General features: G+C 46.0%; 1 protein-coding gene across 5 annotated transcripts in view; it reads left to right on the plus strand.

Annotated features, from left to right (window-relative positions):
• Positions 1 to 16,450, plus strand: part of KANSL1 (KAT8 regulatory NSL complex subunit 1) — a 101,985-nt gene that overhangs the window by 54,923 nt on the left and 30,612 nt on the right. For all 5 annotated transcript variants that reach the window (XM_032996680.2, XM_032996681.2, XM_032996683.2 and 2 more), the window contains one exon: positions 16,247 to 16,388. In XM_032996680.2, coding sequence (XP_032852571.2) covers positions 16,247 to 16,388 — 142 coding nt within the window. The remainder of the gene's footprint in view (positions 1 to 16,246; positions 16,389 to 16,450) is intronic.

The raw sequence follows: 16,450 nt of genomic DNA on the forward strand, positions 1-16,450 counted from the left end.
TTTTGATGGAAAACTTGATAAAGGAGCCAGGAATGCCCAAGAAATTCACGGGTGTTGACAGACATCTGCTGGTGCGAAAACTGCAGCAAGTGCTAGCAGAGAGAAATGGCATGATGTGTCGGTTTGTTTCATGCAGATGAGATGAGAAATTCCTTGAAAACCCTTCATTAGTGACATTCATTAGTGGCCGGAGTTGCTCTTCTGGAAGGTTCTTTGACCTGGTCAGAGCTTGGTCCTTTCTTGGAAAGCAGAGATGCTCTTTTGTGTCTCCTATTTGATGTTTAAATCCTCTGTTTCTTCAGTCCTTTGTATGCCAGAGCGTCTGTTATAAAAGAGGCTTCATGTGGCCAAACAATGCATATTGTGCCTTTCTCCTAATAGAAATAAAACTTAATTTTTTCAGCCTCTGAGTGTGCTGCATTTTGGCCACCCTCAGTCACCCCTCTAGGACAGCTCTGCTCAAAGCTCCTTCACCCTTGTGCCCCCAGTTTATCTACCCCTGCATTCTTACTGGGATCCCAGTCTCTGATTTGATCCAGTGCCGCAAAACCTTCCTCTGTCGTTTGCTGTGGAACATAATTGTGAATTCCTTCATTTATACCTTCTGGTCTTCTATCTCTAGTGCTGCTTGTCTGCAGTTAAACACCCTTTTCCCTGCCCATGCCACCCCAGTGCTCCATGGCTGCTTTGTGCCGTGTTTCTCTACAGCTCCAGGCAAAACCAAATGCAGCATGATTCACGTTAGTCTCCTGTCTTTCTCCTTCTCTCTTTCCATTTCTCTGTGGACTTTTTCATGGTCCTGTACTGTATAGTAGTCCCTTAGCCAGGATGATTTTATTCCATTTCTTAGATAAAGGGCTTGGAGGCCAGAAATTTATTACTCCTGTGTTAACTGGAAGGGCTCTTCGGGTTGAGAGAGGAAACTTCTCTTGGATTGATGCCAGAAATAGCACGTCTGCCCCTTCCCTTCACTAAATGACCTTCAGATTTAATATTGATGTGTAGCTTTATCCTTGCTCTATTTTAGACTAAAGAGGCGATCTTTGTCTGCTGGGGGACCACATTAGGGCATGCCTGTGTAGGTACATGTATTATTGCAAACTCCTCTGCGTGGTGAGCTGCAGAGGAGCAGAGCACTGCAACTACAGAGGGAATATCTACAGCTTTATTCAGTGGGTGTTCTTTTTTTTTCCTGAAAGGCCTGGTGCTTCTGTTACTTTGAGCAGGGATGACCTTGCTGTGCTTCAAGCCAGAAAAACGTATTTTCATTTTTCCTACAACTCTGAAGCAGCTCAAGATTGAAGGCTTGGAAATCAGGATAAGCCCATGAGTGAGTGGACATGAGGTGCGGTTGCACACATGCAGATTCCTCCCTCTGCCTCCTGCAGCACAGCTCTCCCCGATGGGCTTGGGAAGCAGATTGCTCCTTGCTTCTCCCCTGGAAGGCAGGGGGCTTGGGGAGCCTTGGGACTGCACCTGATGGGTGAATTCAAACGCTGATGCTGTTATGCAGTGATGCTGCCTCTGTTTTCTGTCCCTAAAATCCATTAGTTTGCCTTTACTCCCTGCCCACACCAGCCCATTTCAGCCATATTTGGCATTGATGAAAACTTCTGCTTCGGCTGGAAATCATTCTTGGCTTCTACCTATATTGTCCTAATGTCACTACATGGTCCAAACAAATGTGTTTTTTCTTGACTTATACCTCTGTGAGCTTAAAAACCAGCTTGCTCTAATGAGTGGTGAGGAAGACTGGAAAGGAACTTTTTAAGAAGAGGCTTTTGTGAAAAGGGTTTAGGGCTTTTGTGCTTCAGGTACAGAGCAGAGCTTAATTTTATGTTGCTCAGAGCTATATTTAAGAACACAAACTTCATGCTGGAATTCTTCATTTTGAGACATGTTTGCAAAACGTTCTTCTTTTCCACCCAGAACATTAAAGAGCAGATAAGGAGGGTGAGGTCATCTCAGTAGTGCAGAAATTTCCCAGGCCTAGAGAAGAAGCCTGCTTCAGTATAATCACTTATCCTGAAGTTTCATTTTGATCTTGGGCTGCAAAACCTGTGGAGTTAAACAAAAAACATCCCCCTCCCTATGATCCATGACAAAACACCCTTTGACCTTAGGTCTTGATGGCTGCATAATAAAAAGTGAAGAGACTGAGGCTGTGTTTTCAATCCTGGAAAGGCTGGAGTATCCAATGCTACTCGCTCCTTCTGTCTGTCGGTACTTACTAGGTGCACTGGATAGGGGAGAGTAAGAAGACTCTATCTCCTGCAAGCTAAACCAAGAGGAAAATGAAAGCATGTTTTATTTGTTGGACTGCTCATTTCAGTCCCGCTTGGATTGATGGGGATCAGAAGTTGCTTAGTCGAAGACAGTTTGGGCAGATGTCTGCAACCCGTATTAGTCCACAGTGAGTCCTTACCAGCTCTATTGCTGGGAAGTTTGGTAAATACTGAAGGAGTAGTTATCTTTTTCTCTTGCAAGGAGAGCTGGGGCATGGGGATTCAAAGAGTTCTTCGTGCCAAGATTAACTACAGTTTTTCTTGGATATCTCATTGTGAGATTATTTTGCTGGTGCTGACTGACTGGAAGGCTTTACAACACTGCGATGACTGTAGTGGCACTTGTTTAGGTGAAGTTGAGGGCAACATGGTCGGGGAAAACTACCTTTGCCAGTGCTGTTCTCTTTATGGTGTGAGCTGGAAGGTTTTAACATCCTGGAGAATAATTCCATCAATTCTGCCTTCAGTAAACTCTTCTGAACAATGAAAAGCATGTCCCAAATAGGTCCTGTTCTAACATGGTGTTGTATTAATGCTGTTCACCAACTGGAGCTCCGAGCTGCTGTCCTTGCACTGGCAATAATTTAACATAGTTTCTGTATTATGGAATATTGATTTACTGTGGAGCATAAAAATGTGCAGTACTCAGCAGAAGGGCCTCACCAATTGTTATGCTCCAGGAACACTGCTGCTCAGGAATGTGAAATAAATTTTCCCTTTTAACAATAGATCCTGATTTGCATAGTCTCTATTCTTGTTTCCCCAGGGATTGTGCCACTAATGGTCTATAGTGAGCGCTCCACTACTTTGACACCAAACTACTCTATTTGCACACATACAAAGGGCTTTGCTGTTGAACAAGTGTAATAACTTTTCAAACAGTTTACTCTGTGTCGTAATTGTCTCCTCTCCATGCACTTACTTTTGTTTGAAGAATTTAAGACACTGAATACCCCCTTCCTTTTCTTCTTTGATGTTTTAACTGCGTTAATTTCAGGGAAGCTTGGCTTACAGCAATCCAAAAAGTCAAGTCATCCTGTGCTGCTGAGTGTGAGGTGGGATCTTGTTGCTGGTTGAAGGAGACTGGGATCTGGCTTGTTTGCTCAAGTATACCTTCTTGGAAAATGCTGACTGCTGCTGCAAGCCCTGGCTCTCCCAGCCCATGAGGTGTTTTTTGACTGAGAGTGTCCCAGCAGCTTTTATTTATTTTATAGTGTTTCCTACAGAGGATGCTGGTTTTCTACAGGGCTGTGTTGGGGGATGCTTGGCTTGTGGTCTTTGCCAGTATATCTGCCTGCATGCGCTTCTCTAGCACTTTGGCAGCAGGCAGAGTTTTAGAATAGAGTTGCAATGTGTGCAATTTGTCAAGTATTTCAGGACGTCTTATTTTAAAGAAATCCGAGAATATGGCTTGTTGTAGTTTTTGCTGGTTGAGCGCATGATGCATTAGTGAAGATGGTAAAACCAGCCTCTGTTATCATGTGCTGTATCCTCTTTTTAGTGAAGTGAGTCGCTAGTCCCTAGCTACCGAGTTTGCCAAAGGAAGATTGTAAATCTGTTAATGAAATCCCACCTTTAATGTGAAGCGGAGAAGAAAATGAAGAGCAAAATTTCCATTAACTTAGTGCTTCTGACACGTTCTGCTTTCTAATGGAAGAATGCTTTCTAATGGAAGAATTATAACTTCTAATGAAAAATAGGGGTCTAACAAAGGTAATGATTGTACTGTCCTGAGCAACCCAGACCTGTTAGGAATCTGTTGTAAGCAAAATTGTAATATTGATAAAGGGCCTTATTTGCCAAAAAAAGAGAATACGCTCCTGGAAGAAGTGGGCTGTGAGCTTGAGCAATCCTATTTCAGGCATTTGGGGGGGAAAGATTGACATCTTAGTACTTAGTTCGTATTATTGAGAATGGCATATTAATCAGTACTTCAAGAGAAAAATTCCCAATGAACTGAAAGTGCTTTGCAGTTGGAGCAAACTTTGTTCAGTTTCATGCATGGTATAGTCTTACCTCCTTGTTCCTGGATTTAGCTGCAGGGGGTAAAAAAATGCCTTGCATTTTCTGGTACGATGATGATCAGACAAATTCTACACGTTGGCAGTATTAGCTATTCTGCTGGCTGCTGTGCCTGCATAGTTGCTTGTGAGCATGTGGAGAACTATGTTGAGAAAGTGCTCCAATAAATTCTCTTACAAACATGGTATTTTTCAGCTGGCTGCTTTGCTGATGCATCTGGAGAGTCAGTTTTCCTGGCGTAACAGCCAGCTCTTCGTGTCCACGCTCTTCCGATTCCCACCTCTTGTGCCCAGCTTGTTCCCCTGCCTTCCTCTTCTTTCCCCACACCTTGCTTCGTAGTGCGTGGGTGCCGAAACAGGATTCAGACAATGGCCAAAGTACTTGCATTGGCATAGCTGAAAGAATAAAATCAGAATTTTAGGCTATTGTCACAGAACAATTGTTGCTGCTAAGGGCTGAAGAGCAGCTAAAGCTTGGAATGGCTGTTTTTCAGAGAGTCAGCTGAATAAATGCTTGGGGCATTGCATAAATGTCATAGTGTAAAGATCTGGGGCACTTGGATTTGAAATATCACAAAAGTTCAGAGCTAGCCCTGGCAACCAGCATGAAGAATTTCAGCAAAGATCTTAAAAGCATTCAGGAAACTAAGAAAGAAAAAAAAATCTCTAAACTCCAGTTCTGAGCCTGAGTAGAGCCTTCTGCTGGGTTGTGCTATTTTGCTTCGCACTGATCGACATGCTGCCAAATTTATGCCTTGGTCATGAACTCAAGAGAAAGTGAAATCAAGGGTATGATGATAATTTTGTTGAAATCTCTTTATAGTTAATGGGTACACCACGTCACAGAGCCCTTACGATCAGGGGTCTTTTTGGGCTTCATGGAATATTAGGAGGTTTGGAGTTTTTTTTCATTCTTTTTAACCAGGTGACACCTTGAGATAGCTGAAGAAGTTAAGCAAGCCGGGGGGGGTAGCGATATGGCAGCAGAGGAGAGCAAGAGCTTCATGGGAACCGAGTGAAGTGAGCTTTTGGGGAAGAGAGGGCTGGAGCTGCATCTGTGTGTGCATGTTGGTTTGGGGAGCACTTTGGGAAGATCCCCTCCACAGTAGTCAGAGAATGAATGAGATAGAGGTGCTAAAAGGAACACTACTAAGGTAGCACCGTGTTTTACCTTAAAGCTTACGAAAATCAATAATGAAACAGAAAAACCAAACCAAGAAAAACTTGGAGTGCTCTCCAGCGCTGAAGTGGTGGTTTCTAGTCTGCTTATTTCCCCCTCAGGCTTCTCTATCCCTGCGGATTCACCCGCTAATGGAAGGAAGCTGAGCGGAGGTTGACAGCGTAGAGTGTGCAGTTTTCATCTACGCGGCGCTTACAGGAGACTCCTGCTGAAGATTAGCACTGAGGCATTGGTGGCCTCTGCCTTGACTTCCTTGCCTGGTAAGAGCGAGGAGCAACTGCAGCTTTTGCTGCACGTCAACTGAGACAGAGAGAGGCAAGTTCTGAAAAATGGTAGGAAAGTGCCTAAATGCCTCTCGCAGGCAGCTGCGGCACAGTCCAAACTGCTGCGGGGTCTGCAGTGCAAGGTTTTTCCTGCCAGGCAAGACCGAGTGGAGATGGGAAGTTCTGCCAGGAAAGAATTACACCTATCACTTACTGCTGTCTGCCTGTTATCTTAGCGACTGGCTCCCATGTCCTGATTTGGAAGGTGTCTTTGCATCACCAGGTTGGGTCTTACCCAAGTCATGCTGTTGGGTTGGCACAGGGGACAGGAGCGTTAAATATTTCTGTCCCTTGGGATCTGTTTTCATACGTGCCAGCACAGAGTTGAACCCGGCCATGGTTTGGTGCCTGTTGGCTTGGCCATAGGTGAGATGGGCACAACACAGGGATCTTTGTCGAAGCTGCTGCTGTGTGGAGAAAGCCTATCAACACCACGTGCAGACCCTGCTTGGGAGCTGGTGTCTGAAATCCCGCTGATTCTTTAGCTGGTGGCTTCAATGAGTGTTTTAGGATCACCGTCCAAACAGAAGACATTTATTGCATCCTTCCAGTTCTTAAAACCAAAACCTATTGAGGGGTCTGCTCAACCTTTTTAAGACCATTCTCCCGTTTCCAGGCTTCGGTGAAAGCTGCCGCGTGTTCCTCTCAAGGCTCGTGGGTTTTCATTGGGATCGTGGATGAGACTGAGAAAGGGCCAGCACAGACAAGGCGAGTGACTCAGCATCACCGACACGTCATGAGTCACCGCTGCTGCGTGTCACCGCGCCGCGGGCTCCAAACCCGGGCGGTGGTGGGCTCCGAGCTGTTACACATTGGGATGAAATGTTTGATCATCAGCGCAGGGGCCCATCTGCCTTGTCCGATGCCTGAGGCGGCATGGCGTTTCACCTTCGGATGATGGCGTTCCTGAACTGCTCTGGTTTTCAGTGTGAACTCCATTTCTGCGGCACAACCAGCCCCTGAACGTGGCACAGGGGTTTGCGAGAACTAGTTACAAGTTTCTGCGGGTGATGCGGGTGGTGTTTCACCAGCCAGTGGTGTTGCTCTGAGCTAAAAACAGGAGGTAAATAAAACGATGATTTTCAGTTTCCCAGTGAGAAACGGAGTACAGTTTATTTGCTCTGTGTGTGTGTCCGTACAATTTGCTGGCTTGTTCCCTGCCTGCTTGCTGGGATTCCTCTTAATGTCATATATTCTTCTTCGAAGTATTACATTTAAGGGAAGAAGGATAGTTTAGTAGCATGGCTTGGTTTTTACTTCCTTTTCTGAGGACACTTTCTGAAACCATTTGCACTTCAGAAGTATAAATCTTGTTAATATAAGCCTGATACTGAGGTATGTAGATGGTGATTATGTTGTTCAACAACATAAATAATCCCCTGACATTTTAATTCAAGGGAAAACTGCTTTCTCAAAGAGTAGATTTGATTATATTTTTGTTACACAGCTTCTAAAGTAGTTAAAATTGTCCTGAATCACAGCAAAATCTGTTAGTAGGCAGGAAGGGCTGTGAAGGTGGTTTGGTAGCTTTGTTTTTTTCTGTGCAATGAGCAGGCTGGGGGGGTGGGTGTCCCCTGCCCCCTCGCCTTGGCAGTTGTTTCACTTTGGTATTTTTAATTTCCCTCTTTTGTTTCTCCATCTGTAGGTCTGTTTGTGGATTGAGTTTTGTACCCATCCAAGGGTTTTCTTGGATCCTTGGGCTGCGCTTACCTTCTGCTAGGAAGGGATTTGGGGGTGTTTTGGGGAGAGAAACTGCCTTGAGTGAATAGCCTGGGGCAAAGGCATTGGAGAACGAAAGATATTACCTCCAGTATGGAGCATCACCTGGGGTTGGGGGGCTGCGGGGACCCACAGCTCCGTACTGGTGTTGAGCCATGGGCTGGACACCATTTCTGCAACTGGGGGTATTAGAAATTTGGATTCTGCTGTGTGCAGTTGCCACAGGCTGTGTGGTCTCATCCTGCCATAATTTCTATGCAGGAGTTCAGGCATCTTTTAATGGCTGGTCTGGGCCAATTTTTTTTCTTCTTTTCTTTTTTTTTTTTTTTTTTTCCCCCCCCTCCTTTTTACTCCTTTTTAATAGAAATGAACTAGAGATGCCAAAACAAACCTTTCATATCCTGATCGGAGTGATGGTTGCTCTGTAGACAAAGCATTGCATGCTGTGGCCGTGGAGTCGTTTGGATGGTTCCTCATCATCAAAAAGGAGGGCAGTTGTGATCTGCTCTTATTTGAATGCAAATTATGCATGGCCCCGGGGTTGCTGGCTGCTGGCCAGTGCTGCCCTCTCTCTTGGGCAGAAGGCTGGCATCCTTGCTTAGCCTCACTCAGCAGCAAAATGCCTTAGGATTTGTGTTCACAAATTTCTCCCGAGCAGTGGGAGTTTTTCAGTGAGATGCAGTGGAAATAACTCTTTACTCCCAGCCTCTAGAGGTCTTCGTTTTTTCTCAATACAGGAATGAATGAACTGAGTTGAGGTTTGAACTAGATTTAGATTAGTGCCGAGCACATGCTGTGAATAGAAGAGCCCTTCAGAAGCTGATGTTTCTGTCCACAGGGTGGGGGCGGGTGTTCAGCTGAACAAATTGTTCACTTTGGCTTCTTCACAGGCAGAAATGTTATGATCAGCTAATGAGATTGTTCTTGAGCGCTTGTGGGGTTTTCTCTTCCTCACATGGAGTTGTCATGCAAGTGTATTTGGCAGAGTTTAACTCTTGCTCCACCCATAGATCTGATTTTGCACTGGTCTTTTTTAAAAAAAAAAAAAAGTATGAAAGCTTGGTAGTCTGAGAAATGAAGAATATATGGGGACTGGAGGAAACTGGGAAATAGCAGCTGAATCGGGTGCGTATCTTGTTCTTCTTTAGTGAGGCACAGTTAAAGATCATGAGAGCAATTGGGACAAGTTGCATTTGTGTAGTGCTTGGGGGATGACACTTAGATTTCTGTTGTCAGAATTGTGTATGTGAGCAGAGCACAGGCCTTTTTCACTTGGGCATGTCCTGGGTTTCCAGGGTGTGTAAGTGTTGGTAATGCTGTCCCTGGCGTGGACTGTTAACAGCAAGAGTCCCAGAATTTCACATTATTTTCAGTACTGGCATTTGAGCCCCTCAAAAGATAAGCAGAGAGAGGGAATGGGGAACTTTTTTAAACCCTGTTTTAATGCTAATATTTTTCCGTCTCTGGTGAATCGACAGGAGTTGATTTAACCATGAGATTTCTCTTGGCGTTTACCTGTTGTTCAGGAGTAGGCAGAGCACCAGTATGGACACGAAGCATTGCATTGCATTCGCACTACTAAACTTTGCCCTGAGGCTGCTGCCTTGTGGTAGGTAATGCAAGGAAAGCACGCAGAATTAATATGGGTGATTTGCCCTTTAATACAGTTGACAGCTGAATGTCATAAACTGTCATATTTGAAACCACTTTTGTGGTTTGTTGGCAGGTTTCGTACCTGCTGAAGATCCCAGGTGGAAATGGGAACTTAGTTCTGGTGTGCCCCGTTTTCCTTTGCTGTAGCTGGCAGCAAGATCCCTCTTCTAGTTAAGAACAGTGAATTGCATCAAGTGCTTGGGCAGCTTTCTGAGCATTTTGGCAGTGGTGGGATGCAGAGTTGAGTACAGAGCTGGGAAGAGGAAGGCAGCTTGTGCAGAGATTTTGGAGCAAAATCAAAATTCAGGATGAGGCTGTGGCTTCCTGCACATTGCCTGGTGCAGTCAGAGCAATGCGTGTAACTCATGATGAGATCTCGCACGTGTATTCCTCCTTGGTTCCTTGGGAGGAGAACAAGTGTGTGAAGGGCCATATGTGGCCAGAAGCAGGTTGTTACCAGTCCAGAGCCAACCAGCTGGGATGTTAAGAGCAGTTCACGGCAAACCAGTAGCACACAGCCTGCTTTTTTGACAAACCCCCTGCCAGCTCTGAATCCTGGTAGACCCAGAAGGGACGAACGTGGACAGGGACTCCAGAACAATCCCAGGTTTTCAGTGTGGGCCATGCCTTTGGTGGGAAAGGATGTGGTGTGCTGGGGTGGGACTCTAGCTAAGTCATTGTGGGGGGTGTGATCAGACAACCCAAGAAAAGGAAAACTTGGCCATATAGCACAAAAGTGGATCAGGATAGAGACCTCCATGAAGACCCAGCTCCGTGCAGGCAGTCTGGCAGAGGAAGCTCCGTGGGACATGGTTTTACAATTTCTACTCCCTCCCTTCTGCCTCGGATAGTGAAATGTTGACCCAGCCGTGTCTCGGCTGGGTGTTAGAGACTAAATCCTTCTCCCCACAGCGTGGAACATTCAGGATTGTCAAAGTGGAGCCTCAGTTGTGGGTCATCTGGCAAGCATCTCCTGATTCCCAGTACTTGACGCTTCATTTGGTGGACAGATACTTGTCTTATTCAGATGTCCTATACTGTACCTCTTGGGGTCTGTCCTAATGCCGTGGTGAGCCTCCTATGTTAAATCAGCTAACACCTTTCCAGCTTGCCTCTAGCAGGTGAGAGAGGCTGAGAGGCTGAGGTTGTGTGTCTATTGGGAGAAGGTCTCAGAATCTGGGGCTTTGAACTGGACCTGGTGATCTTTGGTGATTTCTTCCATCGAATAGCTGTGTAGGAAGAGGGAGAGTAAATATAGAGTGGCCTCTGCATTGGTAGGTGGCTGCATTTCAGGGGACAGAAAAGCCCCTGGGTATATGCCAGTAAATAGTGGAGGAGGGGAACCATATGGGAAGTGCCTGTAAAGCTGCAGCTTATTGCCTCGTGTTGCAGCATTAATCTGTATCTGTGCTGGAAGGGAGAGGCTGGTGGTGTCAGGGGGGCCGAGGACTTTCAGACCTGCTGCATGCCCCGGGGTGTGCCGGCTCCCCTGCCCGGCACGCAGGCAGGGTGGCTGTGGTGCAGCAGAGCCGGGCAGCCCACCACGGGCTCCCACTTTGTTGCTGAAAGCATTTTCTGGTTCATGGTGAATCTCTCCTGTTGCTGTTTCACCACGCAGGCTGTGCTTGGCTGTGTGAAAAGTTTTTCAGTATTTCTGTGTGTCATATTTCTCTCTCTTCCTGGCGTCGACTCTTTTTCTTCCAGCACGACCTGTTATTCTTCATTTAACATCAAGATGATTTGGGTTTGCTGAAGTGCTCTGGGTGGCAGAAACAATCTCACTCCAGACCCTGGTGGCTGCTTCTCATTCATTACTGCTGACTCCTAGAAATGGTTCTGATATGTAGTTCCTCTTCAGCCTGTAACTTTCCAATCTGAAATCTTTTAACTTCATTTTTCTGTGCTGTTCCATGTCATTATTGGGATGGTTTAGCAGCAGGTGGTGGATCTGCTCTGTTCACTTTGCAGCTGGGCCTTTAGTAGGGCAATCTCCTGGTGAAAAATAATTCTGCTGATCACTAATGCCCTCAGTTTGTTGGTGTCATCTCTGTCCGCCCCTCTGGTGTTCAGCTGCATGGACTCAGCAGAAAGCAAGATGGACTGATGGCTGGCAAGGGCTTCTCACCACCGGTTGCGTGGTGGAAGGAGGCAACACAGCTTCTCTGAGGTTCATTTTGCTTCTTCTGGACGTGTGTCTTGTGAGACTTGCTAGTACAAAACCAGTCAGCAGCAGGGAGCTCCGATGGGCCTGAATTTCCTCTAAGGCAATATGTAAAACCTGCTCGTGGGAGGAGGGCACGGGTGTGCCGTTCCTTGGAAGTGGAAAGATCCGTGTGCATCTTCACCTCGAAGTGCTTTGTGGACAACTTGGACTTGATTTTTATATGTAGGCTTTGTTTGAGCATGTATCATAGGTGGAGGTTGTCTTAGGGAAGGTTTATCTATATGGAGCTTTTACAGCACCACGACTGCTGAGGTGACTGAACTGGGTCTAGCACAGGCTGTACCGATGGAAGTGCATCGACTGAGGTGTTGCCGTGTTCATTGGCATGGCTGTATTTATATTGCTTATTAAAAAAATAAATAAATAAAACGAGAGCACACACCCCTTTCTGCAGTAGCTGAAGCCAGGCTCTGCGGTGCGCGGGGCTGGCTGCCCTGCCCTGCCCTTGGCAGCTCACCGGCCCACTGGGACCGACTCACCTTTCTGTCCCCCTGGCTCTTCCGCCTCCAAAACGGGGACACTGCTGCCTGGCAGGAGCACCTGGCTGGTGGGGTTTGTTTTCTGGAGTTGACTGCGCCATTTAGGATAACTAATTTTAACCCACAGTTGCCTGTTTTTTGCTTAGGGAAGAATTGGAGCCCATCCCAAGGACTTGGGCTGATGTAAGCCAGGATTTATTTCCAGCCTGCTGTCCTTCTGCACTCACATGAAACTAACTGCTATTTTTTAGGAAGAAGTGTTTACCTCTGAGAATTTGTCATGTCGACACAGTTTCTTCCTGCAGTTTCCTAAAAGCTGTGCGTTCCTGCTGGAGAGGAGGGCAAGGTACGGCACATTTGGGAGCCCAGCACTGATTTGAGACTACAGCTACAAAGGGTGGGATTTGAGGTCTTTTGCCACAGATGGCGAGAGGGATCCTGTTCTTCCCTCGCCCCCTTCCCGTGAAGCCCCACAGCCTCCCGTGGTACTTAGAACCCTGCGGGTGAGTTTGGCTCGGCTCTCCACTTGTTCCTCCTCCTCCATCCCAGCGTCCTGGCCCTGTTGGGCACCTTCCGGACACGGGCGGGTTCCCTCCACACAAGGAGCTGTAAGGCTGCTAATTCTGCACACACGCGCTATTTACGATAAGCACCGTGTGCTGAAGTTTGCAGGATGCTGTCCTTGTCGGTCAAGCCGAGTGCCGGCCAGGGGCGACCGTCGCTCCTGGTGCCTCATCTGCTGAGGCCGCTCTCCTGCGCACACAGCTGCCTGCAGAAGGGGAATGAGTCTATCTCTGAAATAGTTGTTTTTGTTGTTGTTGTTGTTTTGTTTTTTTTTTTTTTAAAAAAAAAGGATCAGGCTTCTAAATAATTAATCTTCTGTGCTGTTTCATGAGTTTACCCTCCTGCCCCAGCTGGAGGGGCTGTCCCGTGCCATCCTCCGTAGCCTATTTTGTTGTATAAACACTTGCAATCCCACAGAGCACACCCGTGCAGCAGCGTGATGAACGGTTTCCCTCGGAGGATGCAGGATTTAACTGCTTTGCTGCTGCTGACATTACTTCCCCTGCCAGCTTTGCCTCCCGAAACACAAGACCACTCTCAAGACGGGCGGTGCAGCCCGCTTGCGGCAACACCGCTCTCAGCAGACGTCTGGCCATCTCTTCAGTCTTCTTGTTCAGCTCAATCCAAACCCTGTTTCGGGAAAGTGGAATAAACTCTTCTATTAATTATCATGTTAAAATGTCTAATGTTTAGAAAGAAAGGAAGTGGGTTTCCCTCCCCCCAGAGTGGCATGTCTGTTAGAGGTTTCAGGTGACTGCAGTGACTTCAGATGCTGTATTTTGTGTGTGGTTGCTACTCTCTAGTGCTAGTAAAGAAAATAATCGTTCTTGCAAAATATTTGTATAGAATTAAAGCTAAAGAAGCTATATAGCTTGTTATCCGAAAGCTGATATACATGAGGAAAACACATATACATTGCTGACAACACATCACAGCAAAGGGTGTAATTGAACAGGCTCTGAAAAAGGCTTAATTCTAAATATAGAGCACCACACTACACTCAATACTGTTTTGGAAAGTGTGGCTGAGCCATCATTATGTATCTTCCCCTCCTCCACCTATGCCGCAGGGTGTCAGAGGGTGAAGTATACATTACTGTGTTTCACTTTCTTGGTTTATTTTTGGTTTAAATCCAGTGAGTTTTTCTGGGGTAGGATGTGTCCTGATTTTAAGGTGAAGAGCAAGTCTGCTGGTGCTTACACTGCCATGTCACTTAGGAATCTAAATGGGTGTAGGGTGTTTTTTATATTTAATCTCAATTTCTGTGTAATCTGAGCAAAAGAATGAGATTTCTTTAATGGAACAGGCCAGTGTCATTCCAGCAGGCATAGGTGCTTTTATAATGTTGCAGAGACAAGCAGGGGAGCTGGCAGTTTGGATGTGCTCTCAGCAGCATTTGATATTTCTAAAAACAATTCCCATTACTACGTGGATCCCCAGAGAGCCAACTGAAGCCTGCTGAGATCTGCCCTGTACTTCCTAGGGGCCCAGATAGTCTGTTGCATCCACAGATGCTGAAGATGCTGTGAAAGCAGACACAGCCATTGCAGAGATCTTTTCTGGTTTTAAGCTATAAAAAAAGATGAACTCTTCTCCAGTAAAATTATTCTTAACTTCTGAAATGAGAGTATGGTAGAATTTCACAGAAACTTGGCTGGCAGAGAAATAACATGTTCTGGAAAGTCTTGTGGGAAACTATGACATGAAAACACTGTCAATCTTGCAGGTGATGGAGTCAGCACCGCGCCGCTTTTCCAGCAATGCTCAGAGAAACATCTCTGTGAGATAAGGGAGTCCTGCTTCCCAAACACTGCTTTTCTACCCTCCGGTGTCACGGAGGGGATTTTGTGCCATTTAGGCTCAGACTGGAGATCCCTTGTGGGGAGGAGGGACCATAAAGCTTGCAAGGCGTTACCCTTCTTGGACCAGAGTAAAGTCCGACTGGACCGGAGATCTGGATTAGAGCCGTGTGATCGGGTGATGCTGGAGTGATGTTGGCAACTGCTATTCCAGGGAGAAGTGCTTAAGCTTCTAAAAGTGCTTTGAAAATGGTCTTGGAGAGGTCTGGGAAGACTGTAGGCAGCGGATACAATTGCCCGTTTTGGTGGAAGTCTGGCCTCGTTTAAATTGGAACTGAAGCAACGTCGCCCACGCAACCAGGAGGTCCAGAAAGAATATGAAGAATGTGTCTTACTCTAAATTTGTGGGTTTCATTTGCAGTTTGAAGGAACCAACTCCTCCTTTTCAGGGTACTTCTTTTACTTGGTTTGAAACTTGTAATAATATAATAACCCCGGTGCGCCTCTTTTTTTTTTTTTGGTAGCGGTACGCCTAAATAAGGGCAGATGCATAGGAGGTGTAAATTCTTCTAAGAACTTGTTTTTTTGCTGTTGCTTACCATCTCTGCAGCTGGGGGTGCTTCAGTAGTAAATCTCATTTACCATGTGCTGCTTCTGGTATAGTGGCTGGTTTCAGTTTTGAAACAGTTTAATCTCAGCAGCAGACGGTTTGGTTAGATTTTGGAAGAAAAATCTGGACGTTGCTGTGGCTCCTCTGCCCCATGTGCTCTCTCTGGGTTCCAAAATGCTACAGAAGGAGGGGGAGTTGGGCAAAGGGAATTATTTTGTGATTAATTTCTTAATTGCCAAACATCCAGATGTGGCAAAGGCTTTGTACAGTGACACTGGATTTGTGTGTGCACTTTCTGCTCTCACTTTGTTTTTGCATCATGTTGTGTTTTTCTTCTTTTATGGGTAGTCTTAATATTTATCCACCAGAATCAGGATGCTTCGGGTATATTTTCATAATATTAGGGCTTTTAATGTAGGAGAGTGGAGCCATGGATTTATAAATGCCTTGCAGTCTTTGTGTTCCTTTCTGCCCTGGAGTGTGGTAGTAGAGAGTAAGGGTGTTTTTGTAACAATCGACCATAAAATGGAATGGTGTAGCCCATGCACTAGTGAAAGCATGTTTATGCTCCTGCAGAACCGTACTTTGTGTTCGCAGCAGAGATAAAGGAGGTAGGAAATCAGTCAAGAGTTACAAACTGCGTGGGTTCCCCTGTGTGCCCACATGCACTCAGCTTCTCTCACATTGCGCCTCTGAGCCCCGGAGATCAAGAAGAGTCGGTCACTTGGTAATTTTCTGATGTTTTTTCCTGGCTTCTTTGTTTGCTCAGTCAAGCCATCAGATGCAGAAATCAAGTTTACTGTTGCGCGCTTTCCTTTGCAACACCTTGTTGCAGGGGGAGCAGCTTGTGCAAGGCTGTTGCTCATCTCCAGACAGTGGTTACTCTTAAAACTGAATGATGGTGCATTGTGAAACTTGCCGCTGAGTTTTAATTGTGGCCATGTGGTATGTGCTGGTGTTCAAGCGTATTTTGAGACTGATGACAGAGGTAATTTTTTTTTTTTTTTTTTTTAAGAGGAGAAGTCCAGGAAGGGAGGGCAAATGGGTTTGTTTTTCTCCAAGACTTGGAAAAGTGGATCTGGCAGATGTGGCCAGGTAGGACTGGAGCTGCTGGTTCAGCTAAGCATGGAATAAAATCTTAACGCTTGCATAGGCAGGACTTCAATCACTGGGTACCAAAAGTTGTTTTAATATTGCTCTGCGGAGGCATGGCTTGTATAGCACGTCTGTAGTTCGGCTGGTAATTATTAGCGGTGGCTAGATGGTATCAGTCATGCCATTCAGTGTGTAGCTTTTGATCTATCTGTCAGTTCTGCTAGGTTTTTTTGTGGACTGTATAATTAAAATCACACTCAAAATAATCCTCCCTTCCCCTCTCTGTTTTTCCAGGAGGCGGAGGGCAGAGTGGAGATGGGCAGCAGACCGTGCAGCCATCGTCAGCCGCTGGAATTGGCTCCAAGCCCACGTCTCGGACCTGGAATACCGAATCCGGCAGCAAACAGACATTTACAAGCAGATTAGAGCCAATAAGGTGAGGACCAGGAGTGCGTTTGGAGACGAGATGTGTCATTTTGCTTTGTCTGCCTCCTAATG

This window comes from Tyto alba, unplaced genomic scaffold (genome assembly GCF_018691265.1).
Source record: "Tyto alba isolate M040663 unplaced genomic scaffold, T.alba_DEE_v4.0 Super-Scaffold_12, whole genome shotgun sequence".
NCBI classification, from domain to species: domain Eukaryota; kingdom Metazoa; phylum Chordata; class Aves; order Strigiformes; family Tytonidae; genus Tyto; species Tyto alba.